At 36.6% G+C, this 16,133-nt stretch overlaps 1 protein-coding gene across 2 annotated transcripts in view; it reads left to right on the top strand.

The window, feature by feature from the left end:
• LOC140757292 (NFX1-type zinc finger-containing protein 1-like) overlaps nt 1-16,133 on the top strand; it is a 40,528-nt gene that overhangs the window by 5,464 nt on the left and 18,931 nt on the right. For both annotated transcript variants that reach the window (XM_073092924.1, XM_073092922.1), the window contains exons 2-18: nt 758-831; nt 1,650-1,820; nt 3,097-3,851; nt 4,579-4,792; nt 4,913-4,958; nt 5,135-5,360; nt 5,977-6,153; nt 6,427-7,344; nt 7,756-7,905; nt 9,413-9,560; nt 9,902-9,985; nt 10,365-10,633; nt 11,009-11,155; nt 11,775-11,949; nt 12,366-12,508; nt 13,618-13,772; nt 15,585-15,774. In XM_073092924.1, coding sequence (XP_072949025.1) covers nt 801-831; nt 1,650-1,820; nt 3,097-3,851; nt 4,579-4,792; nt 4,913-4,958; nt 5,135-5,360; nt 5,977-6,153; nt 6,427-7,344; nt 7,756-7,905; nt 9,413-9,560; nt 9,902-9,985; nt 10,365-10,633; nt 11,009-11,155; nt 11,775-11,949; nt 12,366-12,508; nt 13,618-13,772; nt 15,585-15,774 — 3,999 coding nt within the window. In that variant the 5' untranslated portion in view covers nt 758-800. The remainder of the gene's footprint in view (nt 1-757; nt 832-1,649; nt 1,821-3,096; nt 3,852-4,578; nt 4,793-4,912; nt 4,959-5,134; nt 5,361-5,976; nt 6,154-6,426; nt 7,345-7,755; nt 7,906-9,412; nt 9,561-9,901; nt 9,986-10,364; nt 10,634-11,008; nt 11,156-11,774; nt 11,950-12,365; nt 12,509-13,617; nt 13,773-15,584; nt 15,775-16,133) is intronic.

Below are 16,133 nucleotides of genomic sequence, written 5' to 3'. Positions count from 1 at the left end.
AAAATACGCATTCTACAATCACAGCTCCACACTAGGATTTTTTTTATCGTGGGTGCCATGGACACACCCAGAGTCTGAACAGATATTTGAATTCACCATTCAGATATAATATGTTTGGGCGGGGATCGAACTCAGTCCTTTGCGCGTCAGACCTACACGATGACCGCTCAGCCACCCTACGCGTGTCAGAAGTACTCAGAACTCAGAAGTATGGGAGATTCGGTAAATGAAAATCCCTCTTTGCCCAGAGGCTGTCATTACAGAACTGCTTTATTCAACAAATCTTACTACTCGGACCTTAATCTATATGTAGCTCTATAGCTATGCTCCCTATATCAATACATATATTTGTTTACAAAGTCGCCTGGCTCGCCGTTAGGCTAACACGCGTGTCGCGCCTTCATTCGTATTCGTACTACTTCTAAACATTGAATTATAAACGCATATCGTTATTAACTTATTATATCCTTAGATAGTAAAATATATAGATAGATCACACCTAACAAAAAAGTGTAACCAGTTTTGAGAATTGAAATTGCTAAAATGTCCTTAAATGTTTGAAATACTTTTTTTATTTATAACGTACATTACGTCGTATTAGTTATTTATAAGTTTTCTCTAAAAATGTTTTTTATTCGTCAAGAATTCAAAAAATCACTAAGAAATCAACCCTTTGTGGCTTCATCCAATTTCAAGGCGGTGAAGTATCTTTCTATTTTACTTATCAATGTTACATACGTTAATCTTATTATTTCAGTATCTTATCAGCTCATCGCAACTGCGTATGGCCGCCGTCTACAATGGAATTCGATATAGATTATGAGGAACCAGGTAAATTATAATGTATTACTTTATACTAATTAATATTTGAAGTATATGCTGGGCTGTACAATTTTGGTAGAGGTACTATGCCATCTTTGGAGTATAGGGAGAGGGGTGGGGGGTTTCAATTCAAACCTGTTTCAGGGCGTACAAAAAGATGTCTTCCTTGGGACAGGGGATTTTTTCCAATATAAACTATAATCGATATAAATAGTGCAGTTTTGACGCGCGTGGCGGAGCGGTCACCATACCGCTCTGACGCGCAGAGGGACCCGGGTTCGATCCCCGGCCAGACAGAAATCTAAATGATGAATTTAGGTTTCTGGGTCTGGGTGTTTGTGTATTTGTTTCTGTGTGGGTCCATGGCACCCACGTTACAGGGAATCCTAGTGTGGGGCTGTGAGTGAGTGTAGAAAGCGTTTCATATTCCACAAAAAACGTTTGGTACATAGATTTTTGTACATGTTATACATATTTTGTTTTAAGTGATATATTATATCGTGTATTATACAAGTATCATTGTAACTTGTTTTATAACTGGGCAAGAGTCTGCTCTCGGAAACAGGTTAAGCATGGAGTTAAGCAAGTAATGGAAAGCCATAGTCCACCACGCTCACAAAATACCTCCAAGACTTTAAATAACATTGAAACTTTTTCTAAGATCTCCGATATTTAGGACACTTGCTCACGATGTTTTCCTTCACCGTGAATACACATAGCAATTATTTTAATACGCAAATAATTTTGGAAACTCAGATTCGTGATATACGAGCTGTAATTGACACGAGTGTATTGACGCTAAACGAAAATTCAATCATCTGTTTAAGGGCCCTCACAAAACCGGCCTAGGGGGCCAAACGCTGGTACGAGGCCTGGAAGAAATTTGACAACGAATCAACAACGATACAATGGGGGAAACCAAGCGACACAGGGCCCTCGTAGGGGCCGATCAGCAAACCCGGGGCCCCGTGGAAATTGGCGACAGCGGTGCCCGAATGGTGCGTATAAAATTGAAGTGTATGGTTACCGCACAAAATTAAAAATTGATCTTGTAGTACTCGTAATAATTCTCCTAAGTAAAAAACAAACTAAAATCAGAAGTCCCGTTTTTCTTGTTATGTTATTATATTATTACTAGCTGACCCGGCAAACGTTGCGTTTCCATATAAATAAAAAATGTTAGGGGGGAACAACCCTTATTACTTAGGGGTATGAAAAATAGATAGTAGCCGATTCTCAGACCTACTGAATATGCATATAAAATTTGGTGAAAATTGGTAAAGCCGTTTTGGAGGAGTATGGTAACTAACGTAACACGTGAATTTTATATATAAGATATATATTTTCAGAACATAAAAAATGTTTTATAGGCAAATTATATCGTTGACTCGTCGTCAGACTCATTAGCGGCCCACTGCTGGGTATGGTGTATTGTGGGGTCAAAGTCCACCGCCCTTACCAAATGCGAATTAATAGCTTTCACATACCTTTGAACATATTTTTTTAAGATTTTTAGATATGAGGGTTTCTTCACGATGTTTTCCTTCACCGTTTAAGCAAGTAATAAATATTTTATAATACACATAATTTTAAGAAGTCAAATCGTCGAAAGTAAAAGAGTTTTTAACCACTAGGCTATCACTGCTGTATGGTGGTAGAACCCTTTGTGGTTCGACTCCGGCGGCACCACCGCCACACCTATTTCTGCCTAATAACAGCAGGGTCAGGCGCTGCTGTGTTCCGTTTTGAAGGGTGTGGTAAGGGAGGCATAGTTTTCCGAGGCGTTCCAGCTTAGTCCTCAAGGGTAGCGGCGCATCTGTGGCCGACCTCAGGTAGGAATATCTAATCCTATCGGGGGTTGAATACAGATGTCCATGGGCGGCAGTAGCCACTTACCATCATTTTTTTTTCATTTATTTAATAAAAAAGACTTACAAAATAAACATAACTTGAAATCTGCCAAACTGTAGGCCAGTTTGTCGGCAGTGGACTGCATGCTCGTCTGCTACTCCTATATTATAAAAAAAAAAAAATGGTTATTATAGTTATTAGTTATTACGCTATGCAGATATATAATGGAAACTGAAACATTTACATTACCAGGAATCTATTTTAAATAATAATCACGACTGCAACTAAAGTAATACCTGCTAGGGAATCGCGCCATAATATAAATATAACTATTTTTATAACAACACAAAAAAGTGTCATTTCATAATTTTAGTAATGTTTAATTGGTTCACAAGTTATAATTTTTGCATCATAAAATTTCAGCTGGAAACGCAAATGTTCAACGTAATGCTCAATGGAATGGGCCGAGGCCACGTGGAAATGGTAATATGCAACATAGAACGCCACAACGAGGTGCAGGACCCCAAATGCAGACTCCCGTACATCACAATCAAAGAAATCATAATCATACCTTAAACAGACAAATGAGGAGTAGATCAGAGCAAAATTTGGACCAATCTGATGGACATGTTTCTAATCAGCCAGCACGCAGGGGAAAATACGTTGGATTCAAGTTTTTGCTAGAGTTATCACAGTCAGACAGCAAACAAATTATTACATCAATCAATGGAAGAAAGGAAGCTTTTCTAGAACTGCTACAGTCGCCCATCGAAAGACCAGATTTGTATGTGTTGATCATAAAAATATTGACAACAGTAAGCAGCTCCTCGTTCGAACAGCTTAAGTCTAATTTGATGTTAGATGTTTGTAATTCGCAATTCATTACTAATTTGCGTAACTATTTGATGGATTTGCCGTACACGGAAAGACGGTCCACAAATAGCATGTACTGGGGAAAACCAGAAGAATTTTGGGAGAATTTCATATCTTTTTGCGATTATATCATAAAGACGATCCCCTCAATTGCTATGTTCAAGTGCAGATCGTTAATCGAGGGCACCTCGAAATGTTGCTTGGAAGGCCTGAGCCAGAGACACGACTTCAACCTACCGCACGATCTTGCTGCGAAACTTGAAAATATACGTAAGAAGTTGATAACTCAGGAAGAAGAAAAAAAGGTATGCGACAACTGCACACATTTTCTACACTTATCGTAAAAATAATGATAATGTAGTAGCTGTTATGAAGGTTTATTTTAAAACTGCTCTTTACTTGGACATTTACATTAGCTGCAGCTTTTTAAGCGGGAGGAGGTTTCCTTATCCTATGTGAAGGGTCAATATTAATAGTAAATTTATTGGCTATAAACATCCTTTTCGAAAGTTTTTTTAAAATAAGGGTTTAATGAGGGAGGGTCATTATTTGTGCCCAAGGCTCTTTAATATTGAAATTAGAAAAAAAAATCGACGTCAGTAACAATGTAACATACTTACTTATCCAACATAGTCCTCAGGAGTACCAAAGCTTCCGTGGGCCAAACTCAGTGACTCTAAGACTTGTCTGGGGTTGAATGACTGATGTCCATTAACGGCAGTGGCCAGGTGGATTGCATGCTCGTTTGTATTTTTATTATACATTTGTAGTAGACGGGCACGTAGTCCACCTGATAGTATGTAGCTACTGCCGCCCATGGACATCTGTAATCAACCCCAGGTAGGATTAGATATTGCAACCTGAGGTCGGCCATAGATGCGCCGCTACGCCTGAGGACTAAGCTGGAACGCCCTGTCGGTAGGCATAAATAGGTGTGATGGTGGTATCGCCGAAGTAGAACCACAAAGAGTTCTACCATCTTCAATTGCTTTGCCATTTCAAACAATTTAATCAATTTGTGAATACTTGCAGGTTGTAACTAAAAGAGTTGTACATGAGGAGAGCGAGCCGCCGGAGAACTTCCGTGTGCTGAGTGTTCTACCGCAGGTGGAGGACTTGGTGGGCTGTCGTCCGTACTTGCGTCCTAACATAGTTGACGGCGGATATGCAAACGTTGAACATTACCTTGATATACAATTTAGGTTGCTGCGCGAGGATTGTTTCGGGCCACTTCGTGATGGAATATGTAAGTTATAAGTTTACCCAATCTTCGTCAATTCTATAAAGATACAATGTAATAAAAATTTAAGCAATATCGAAAAAAATAATCGAATATCGTAACAATATTTTTGTGATTATTTTGCAGATCAATTTCTACAAAATCCAAATGAGAAAAAATTTGATAATATACGGTAAGTGATAATAACTCCAATAAACCCATTAGGATAGAGAAGGGCAGTTCGGTTTTCCTTTGGTATAAGTATTCTAGATATTTTAGTACTTTTTAGATCAGTGGACACATTTTATAAATCCTTATTTTTTTTAGTAAAGCGTACAATTAAAACTACATTATAATTTATTTTTCTAGCGTTTTCCGTGACGTTAAATTTGTGGAACCCTACGTCTCGAGGGAGAAGATCGGTTCGGTTGTGCAAGTGGATACAAAAACTACAAAATGGTTTAAGACCATCAAATGGGCTCATAGCAAGCGCTTGATATATGGCTCCTTGGTGTTATTTACAAAAGACAACTGTAAGACTTTTATCGTCGCTACTATTTTGGACAGAGACACCAAATACTTGATGAAGGGCAAGGTAAATAGAATTTGATGCTATTTGTCATTTTAATCACTCTTAAATATTGCTACTTTATTTTAAGCTTGACAAGAAAAAAAATGTTAAATAAAAATCCTTATAGTTTTAATCAATTGCTATTTTCGTATTGATGTATAAAAAGGTTTTTATTAGTGATCGAAGATAAAAAGGGTATAATATTTTTTTAATATTTTTTAAATATACGACCGGGTTCTCCTGAACTTCTGGATTAAATTATCGACTTTGCCATTAGTTTCTAAGACGTTCAAACGTAGTCTCCGAACCTTCAAAAGTAATCCAATGGTGGTAGAACCCTGTGTGGTTCGACTCCGGTGACACCACCACCTTATTTTTGTCTAATAACAGCAATCTGCAAGCGCTGCTGTGTTCTGGATAGAAGGGTATGCCAAGGTTGACATACATCTCCGAGGTATTCCAGCTTATTTCTTAGGGTTGGGTTGTTCTTATCTGGAGTTGATTACAGATATCCATGAGAGGCAGCAGTCACTTACCATCAGGTGTACTGCATGCTCGTCGCTTACTCCTATATAATAACATAAATCAGTCAAACAAAGGTCTTGGTTGCCTTCTACATAATTTTGTATTTCTTTTGCAGGTTCCAATTTCTCTGGTGGATAAAACGATAGGCGACGATATTTATAAAACGGATGATTCATATATAATGATTGAAAGTGATGTATATTTTGAACCATACTTTCACGTTCTGAAAGCCCTCCAGGACCCGACGTTTCCTGAGCATATTGCAATGAGCAAATATATCGTGCAAGTTGATGTAAGTTTCTATATGTATAGGGTACGAAGCAATGGTAGCCTAATGGTTGAAACTGCTTTTCGATCGAAGGTTCCGAGGTTCGAATCTCAGGCCACACACATAGACCACTGATATTTCAAAGTTGGTCGGTGCGACGTCCTAATCTGCTCATTCTGCGAGGTAACCCGTGTCCTGTGGGACAGGAATGGGTTTATGACGATGAGTTATTTAAGCAGTAAAATATGAATGTAAGTTTCAATTTAATTGTAAGCCGTTTTTTTTATATTATTTCAGTCTATACCACAACATCCTGTATATCTGAATGAAAATTATATTTATAACTACAGGAATTCAGATACAGATTATGAATTCAATGTCCTAAACGAAAGTACGTGGCCAACGAGTGATGAGATGGGGTTGAACGAAAGTCAATATGAAGCTTACCGTTTGGCGCTTACTCATGAGTTCGCGGTCATCCAGGGACCTCCAGGCACGGGCAAAACATTTCTAGGTGTAAAAGTAGCTAAAACATTGATAAAAAATCTTACTGTAAAGGGGTGTCTTCTACTTTTAATATGCTATACAAATCACGCCCTAGATCAATTTCTGGAAAACATCCTGCCGATAACAAACTCTATCGCTCGAATTGGCGGTCAATCACGGAACGAAGCAATGGAAAAGTTTAATTTAAACTATCTACGACTTAACGGCACCAGAATTAAACATGAAACGAATCAACTTTTCCTAAAACAAAGATCATATTTAAGAAACGTGGTTCTAGAATTACAGGAAATGAACAAAAACTTCGAAATTATAGACAACGGTGTACTTAATTATAGTTACGTCATAAAACACATTGAAGAGAGTCGTGTCATTGGAAACTATTACGGCAAAGTTACGAAAGATCCACTTCAACAGTGGCTGTTTGAAAACATGCCCATTAATTTTGATTACGATATACACAAAGATGAGGAGCATCAAACGAATTTGGAAGTCGATGACGACATATACCAACGAGATGATGTTATTTTGGATGATTTTGAATTTATGGGCGCTTACGGGCACGAAGTCTCCACCTCATTTTCAATTAACGTCGCTAAAGAAAAGCTACAGGAACTGATGCGTGACTATCGAAGTAAAGATAATGATTATGAAAAAGAACAATTGATGCAGGAAATTATTGTAGTAACTTCGCGTATTAGCATGTATCAGGTTAGTTAGTTGATTGTTTTTATAAAGTTTTACGTTAAATTTATATTTTATATTGTTTTTTATATAAAATGAAGAATCTTCGCAAACGGCGGGTTCGAGGTGCGAATCAGGCTTCTGATTTTTAAACGTTATGTGCATATTAAAAATGACAAATAGTTTGTTACAGCAAGTGGTATAAAATAGGAATTCTACCTGAAGTCGATCACAGATATGTCGCATATACATATAAGTCAGCCAGCATCCACATCCTATCATCGAAATGCTACAACTAATTCACATTAGAATTATAATATACTCGAAGTAATGGTGTGATTTTTATGTAAACTTTACACCTGTGTTATGTGCGAAATTTATACTTTTTCTAATATTTATATGTTTATACTTATATACTTATGCTTATATGTTACCCAGGAAATGTCTAAGTTGCGCGATCAAGGAGAATTTTTGGAAATTGACCACAGGGATCCTACTCAATACTCCAATGAAGAACGCTGGAGCATATATTTTGGATGGGCTGAAAAAATTATGAACAAGCTTAAAGAATCAATGATACCTTTGCAAGTAAGTTAACAAGTAGTAATTATTACGAGGATAAAAACATAAAACCCAACTGCTTAAAAGTAATTAATTGAAAGGGGAAATTATATCAATTAAGTGATTTTTAGACCAGCCATAGAAGATAATGCATTAAGATAGTAAAAAACGTAGAAAAGTAGTGGTTGATTGGTTGTTCCGAACGCAAAGGGTAAAAACCGAACTCTATTACTAAGACTTCGCTGTCTGCCCGTCTGTCAGTTTGTCACAGGGCTATATCTCCGGAGCCGTAATAGATAGACACATATATAGATATATTATACTAACGTCAGTAGGATAATATATCTATGGATAGACACATGAAATTTTTTACAGAGGAGACATAACGGTGGCATCTATAACAACAAATACTAAAAATAAAATAAAGTTGAATATTAAAGAGGGTGTCCATACAACAAACCGAATTTTTTCGGCATTTTTCGATCTAACTGTTAAACCGTACTAGGAAGACTGTTGAAATTTTTACAATCTGTTTACTACTATAACTGGTATTATAATAAATACAAATAAGAACCATAAATTATACCACCACTACCACAACCATATTTTAATATACTTATTTTAATTTTATTATACGTTGTTTACGTATCATTCATCATCACCCCAACGCCATCTATATTTTTGTACCATAAATAGTTATATCACACAAAAATAGATGGCGTTGGGGCAAATAATGCTTAGGTATTATTGAAAAATTGCGTATCACACATCATCACCCCAACGCCATCGATTGTTGTTTCATATAACTAAGTATTGGTGAAAATAATAAAATGAATAAAAAAAAGTAAAAAATAATGAACATTTGGTGGTACGGAAGCCTCCGTGTGCGATTTCGACTCGTACTTGGCGAATTATTTTAAATATATTTCTATTACGGTTGGAGAGATAGAGGCCTGTGACAGACAGTGGGGGCTTAGCAATACGGTTTCGTTTTTACCCTTTGGGCCCGGATCTCTAACAATGACATTTTCGTTACCTATAGTGTTTGTGAGATGTATTTCTTATTAGGATTTTATTTCATTTGATGGGTCTTTAAAGTTGGGGATCAACGTCATTTACATATTATATAGTCCCGACTATTTCCTTGCTACGTATCCTTGCTAACAATCTTGCTGAACAATTGTCAGGTTTCCGCGCATCTTCTGTAAATAGATCAAATTGAATCTTAATCTTTACTTTACCATTATTTTTTTAACTCATACTTCAGTGAAAGTTGGTTCACCATTTGCCATCTTCTCCCATTTCCACGACTTTTGTTTTAAAATATTCTAGTTACTCTAATCCTATCCAAATGCACACAGACAATCTATTATTTGAAAAGTAGAAATAACCATAAACACCAGACATTTTTTTAAATCATAGACATACGTTTTATGTACGATTTATTTTAATATCATTGTATGAAGTTATTATTATACTTATTTAACAAAACATTGTATGCAATTGAAATAATAAAATAACGATATTTTTAAAGACCACGTTGCAAGAAGCGAACACCGCATACGAAGAAACAAGGATGATAATGGATTTGGAGGTATTGAGAAACGTTAAAGTGGTTGGAATGACCACCAGTGGAGCGGCTAGACTGCGGAAACTGCTCATAGCACTGGCACCACCCATAGGTCAGTAATGAATTGAAGATATTGTTACTTTATATAATTGTTTATACATAATTGTTCCTGCATTGCACAGTGAGGATGTCTTCTCAGGCGCGATTGCAGCATAAAATTTTGCGCAGATACTAGGGAAATTTGGTTATGTTCCACCACTTTTTTCTAACGTGATTTAAATGTATTATATATTTTAGTATTTATTGTAAAGTCCAGAAGAGAGGAATCCATGCAGGGTTTCCCTGCGAAAAAATACTGACCAAGTGCGAGTCGGACTCGACGGCTTTTGTGTCATGATTAAACGATTTTTACCTTTATCTTTTATTAATTTTGATGACATATAATTTCCACAGTGATTGTGGAGGAAGCTGCTGAAGTATTAGAGCAACATATAGTCACATCGTTGACGAAAGACTGTCAGCACCTTATATTAATCGGTAAGTCGAAATGTACATGCAGTTATATAAAATTAATTTAATCCTTTACCTAAAACTTGTCTATCGCCCGATGATGATAATCAATCTATCCCATTTTACATACCTGTGGCGACTCCCTACAATTAACCGCTACGACATTCAAATTTACAAATACAATAGATTTGTTTTTACACATTTTATAACAGCGAAATTTCTTCCGTTTTTGGAACTCATACTGTGAAAATTTAGTTCCAATACAATCCTCGGGGGGCGCTGTGTGGGTACAGATGGCGCTACGAAGCACGTTACTCCAAAAATAATTCTATTTGGATGAATTTTGAATAAGTAAATGAGATTTCAACTGGAATGTGTACCCACAAAACACACCATTTTTTATCAGGTGACCATCAACAACTGCGGCCGTCAGCTTCACATATGAGATTGGCGAGAGATTACAACCTGGAGGTATCGTTGTTCGAACGCATGATAAAGAACAACATACATAGTCGGCGTCTGTGTGTGCAGCATCGCATGCGGCCAGACATTTCTGCGCTCATCTCCCCACACATCTACCCCGATCTGTTGAACCACCACAGCGTCGAGAGATTCCCCAATGTACTGGGAATGTGCAACAACTTATTCTTCTTCACTCACAACTATCAGGAAGAGGTAAGGTTTTGTGCTTTTGTATCTGCAAATTTTATCCATATCCGTTTTATTTGTAAGTAGACGAGAATGCAGTCTACCTGATGATAAGTGGTTACCGTCGTCCGTGGAGCTCTGTAATGAACCTCAGATAAGACCAGAATCTTACCTGAGGTCGGCCGCAGTTTGCCGTTACCTCAGAAATGTATGCCTTCCTTATCTCTCTTCACACCAGAACACAGCAGCGCTAAACTGCTGTTATTAGATGAAAATAGATGTGGTGGTGGTGCCGCCGAAGTGTTCTACCACTATTTTCGTTTGGAACGAAATAGAGTTAGACATACTTCTACTCGTATAAAGATTGTGTGTACGTTTTATTGTATATATTATTTTACGCAGAAAGTAGATGACAGTTCAAGTAAGGCGAATCATAAGGAAGCAGACATGGTGTTGCGACTGGCCAACTACCTCATGCAGCAAGGATACGAACCCAGTGACGTCACTATATTAGCCGCTTACTCCGGCCAAATGTTTTATATGAGGAATGTAAGTGTAGATTTTCCTTTCATATTAATTTATACGAATGATCATGTGCTGAAATAATAAGGAAAACATCGTGAGGGCAGCTATATTTCAGCAGGGCAGTTCTTTACAAAAGTACTCAAATGTGATCGGGCTTTAAAATAATGAATATCAAAAAGAATAAGATACAATTATCCATACTTACATATTGCTCCAGATACAATTATCCATACTTACATATTGCTCCAGAAATATTACCCTTTGCAGTTGTATAAAAAACTAAAATGGGCTTCGTTAAGCTAGGCGTTGGATGATTTGCAGTAAGTAAATACTCTCGAAACCTCCATACTCTCAGAATGAGAAGGATCAGGCCACAGACCATCGCCCTGGCCGAGTGCGTATTGGTAGACTTTACATACCTTTGAAAAACATTTTTTTAAGATATCTTAGGTATGTTGGTTTCCTCGCGCATGTTATTCTTCACCGTTTAAGCAAATGATAATTAATTTCTAATATGCACATAAGTTTAAAAAATCAGAGTTGCGTGGGATTTGAAACTCTGACCCCTCGATCAAGAGGCCGGGTTTCTTAGCAACTAAGATGTCACTGCTTCAGATAAACCTACATTATTCAATATTTTCAGCAACGGGAGAGATACGCTCATTTGTCTAAAGTGAAGATTACAGTCGTCGACAATTACCAGGGCGAAGAGTCGAGAATCATTCTGTTGTCACTTGTAAGAAACAACGCCGGTGGACATATAGGCTTCCTGAAGACAGAAAACAGAGTGTGTGTTGCTTTGTCACGTGCCAAGGAAGGTAATAAAATGTTTTTAATGATATGGATGATCATGAGGATGGTGAATTTATTATCATAGAATGACAAACTTTTCTGTGCGCGTGGCAAGGGGCGCCACTTGCAATCATAACATTGCTAGTGTCTAAACTACCTAACAAGTGGAAAAATTAACGATTATATTCATTAAACGACAAAGATTATTTATTTTATTGACAAATAGCATAAGATTCAATTTTACGGTCGCCATTTTATAAAATTAACGTAAAAATTAAAAGCTTTACTTGGGAAAATTAAAAAATGCCTTATAAGGGTCACAATCAACGACTGTGCCCGAAAACAGTCACATGCACAGAAAAGTTTGTCGGACTATACTTATCATATTATTAAAATGTATCACTTAATTGCACGGTTCTATTTTTCATTATTTTCATTTTAGGTTTTTACATATTTGGAAATATAAACATGTTAAAGACGAATTCGAATCTATGGGAAAAAATAGCACAAACATTAGAAAGTAAAAAGTCACTAGGCACGAGTTTGCAGCTCCGTTGTGAAGTACACGAGAACCAGATTACCACGGTAAGAGACCTACATATAAATATTGTATGGATACCATGCATGAATATGTTGATAAATCGACCTATAGAAATTCATTTATACAGGCGCAGTCGCAGCATACAATTTGTTGGGGGCACAGGGGATATTCGGTTAAATAAGACCACTCCTTGCTAACGCGTTTGAAATGATTATATATTTTAGTATATATTGTAGTCCGGCTTATACTCTCCATCCGAGAGGAAAGAGGAATCCATGCAGGGTTTCCTTATGAAGAAAAACTAGCCAAGTACGAGTCGGACTCGACGGTTTTTAGGGGTGGCCATGACTCCTGTTAGGCGCGGTCCCAGAGGGGGACTCTGGGACGAGTGCGAGTTCAACTAGCACTTGGCTAAATCTAATCGAATCTAATCTAATGTTGATTACAGTTGCCCATGGCCAGTAGCTAAAATAGTAAAATAATTGGTGTAAGATTGTATGAAAAAAATATATATGAGTATTCTTAAAAATTATCATGTTTATTTAGTTTGCCATTATCATAGTTTCGCAAAGTATAACGTAACTGTTAATTAGCAGGTAATTAAGAAAAAAATGAGTTTATTATCAACAACAATATAAACTATAGTCCGATTCATAATTAGGTATCCAAAATGTAAACAAATACAACGATAATAAAATAATAATAATCCAAATAAATTAAGATCATTTCACATTTTCTAATATTTATATTACCTCAATGTCGTTCCATACAGTTATAATAATAAAAAACAAGGTTTTTGGTAGAAAATTAAACTGTGATAATGGTAACACAATCGAGACCCAAAACATTTTTTGTGTCGTAATTTTTAAGTTTCGTAGCTGATGTTATTCATTTTCGTGATCGTGATCGAACTCGAATGTTTTCTCGTTTTAATAGCGCGTTTGTTAAATTGTGTGTAGTTGTTAAAGTTTTTGTTTTTTTCGTTGAGTTTGTTAAAGTTTTTGTTTCTTGTTAATTCGGTAATTGGAAAATTAGGTTTACAATACCTGTAATCGTATTCTGACAATTACATTTCTTTGTTTACATTTTGGGCACCTAATTATGAATCAGACTATAGAAATAAAAAAATAATACTTATACACTTTTCCGACAGATTACAACCGCCAAAGATTTTGAAAAGGTACCTGAAGGGGGATGCTTACTCAAATGCAATTTTAATCTCCAATCCTGTAATCATCAGTGTCCTCTGCTTTGCCATGGTTATGATCGAAAACATGTTGTCATCCAATGCCCTCTGCAATGTGAACGGTAAGAATGATATTTGGTTAGTTTTTTTCACTTGAAATTGAATATGAATTAGATGCTCGCCAAATAAACGACTACGTGTGAATATGAGTACAGGTACAATTTAGGTGTGCTCTGCGTTCGCTACGATGCTCGTACGTTCTGGGGGTGTTTCACTGTGAATCAAAGGCTTAAAGGTGATCGAATTTTCGTGGTTCGACTCCGGAGGCATCACCGCCACAACTATTTCTCTCTGCTATGATCCGGTTTGAAGGGTCTGAGAAGCGAAACACACAACATATTTTTTAGGGTTCCATACTCCAATGGTAAAAACGGAACCCTATTTCTAAAACTCCGCTGTCTATCAATCTGTCCGTCCGCCCGACCGTCACAAGGCTCTATTTTTTGAACCGTAATAGATAGACACTTGAAATTTTACAGGTTATGTCTAACGATGGCAGCTATAACAACAAATAGTAAAAATACCTTGAAAATAAATAGACCTTTATTTTTCAGCGTTTTTCACTTTGTCTATTGAAACGTACTCGTAATAGGTAGACAGTTTGAATTTTCCCAATGCATTAACTTCTATGCTTACTATTATAGTAAATAATAAAAATACAAAATAAATGAAAATTGTGTGATACGGAACCCAGTTTGAGGCATTTGGCCAATTATTGAACTATTTTAACTTTAAAATCAAATCAAAACAAAAATATTTTATTCAAAGTAGATAGATTCTGTCGAGAACAGAACTCTTTCTCACCACGCTTATATTAGCTTGACCAGTACGTAGGTATACATATGTATGCAACTGAATCTTTGAACTCGATTTTAACCCACTTAGAAGGGTCCGATTAAAATAAAATTTGGAACACTTATCAAGAACCGATGACAATACTCGATTTTAATAATTTCGTGCCCCCTTCCTCATCAGGATCGTTAGGATTAACGAAGTCATGCGATTTAAGCGTGATTTTTAGTTTTAAAACTATAATTTAAGAGGCCACCGTTTAGGTCAATTATATTGTGCAATATTGCGAATTGTGCAATAATTGAACGAAAGTTTAAGGGAGTTTAATTTTTATTGCACCATATTTTTTTTGCTACCTGTAGAGTTAGTGCGCAATATTTAATAAAATATAATCAAATAATTTTTGTTTTATTAAAAATAGGTTGAGAGCATTTTTGAATGTCAATACATTTATCGCCACTTTACAATTTGTTTGATTATGAAGAGAACTATTCTCAATCAATACTATTCTCCGACTAAACATTGTGCAGTTGGTGTTATTAGGCAATATTGCTCTTTTGGAGTCACAGCGCTTTTTAATCTTATTGTACATTCAAAAGTATTGTACAATGTTATTGTAGGTCTAGGGGCAGCCATGTCATACAATAGAATGGATTGTCAGAAAAAATAAGGAATAGAGTTTGGTTTAAGATCTTTATTAATATCTCTCTTAAGATTAAACAATCACTTACGAGAAATAAATTAAATATACACATTAACTTCTAACATTTACTTATAATCGTTTCGGTCGTACAGAAAATAATAAACGTGATGTAGGTAGTCTAAAAAAATAATGTGTTGCAGTACAAACACAGTTTTACCTACACGAGATAAGGGCATTTTACACACGTTTTTGGTCCTTTTTTTTCCATTTGTCCCTGGAAGTCTTCCAAAATTCCACTTTAGATATTTTTTTAAATGTTGTTGTTGTTGTTATTTTTTCACATGATTTTATGTTATTTGGTAAGGCGTTATCCAGTTTTGCACCTTCAAACATATATTTTTTTAACTTTAACGAGTTTACAATAATAATTATCCACCAGCGTGATCTGCGCGTTGGAGCACGTGTGCCCGCTGCGGTGCTCGCAGCCGTGCGCGCCGTGCCGCGTGCCCGTGCTGAAGGAGCTGCCGTGCGGCCACTCCAAGCACCTGCCGTGCACGCTCGACCCGCACGACCCCAGCGTCAAGTGCCACGTCAGGGTCGACGTCACGTTGCCGCACTGCGGGCATCAGGTCAGTGTTCACAACTCGTTTGAATAGACTTTTAGTCATTAATTTTCTAAGTTTTTATTGATATGTTGGAAAAACTTGGAAAATTAAAAACTTTGATGAGTTGGTCTTTTTCTTTTTTGGGTTTGTTATTGACTTACCTGATGATGTATCAGCAAGTATCAGCAAGTGTTTTTAAAAAATATTATTATATATTAGACGTCACTGCTGCATATATTCCAGGAAGCTAGGTGAACGAACACGATTAGTAATAGGCTAAGCTAATAATCAATTGTCCCTTGTAGTTCCGGGACCAGAACAGGGCCATATACCCTGTCGTAACAGGCGACTAAAAGGGGGCATCCGGGGTAGCGGACGCAAGA

Source organism: Epargyreus clarus, unplaced genomic scaffold (assembly GCF_041222505.1).
Source record: "Epargyreus clarus isolate Ecla_fem2 unplaced genomic scaffold, WU_Ecla_fem_2.2 ptg000004l, whole genome shotgun sequence".
NCBI classification, from domain to species: domain Eukaryota; kingdom Metazoa; phylum Arthropoda; class Insecta; order Lepidoptera; family Hesperiidae; genus Epargyreus; species Epargyreus clarus.
Note: the sequence above shows the minus strand (reverse complement) of the source record. Positions and strands in the feature narration are given on the sequence as shown.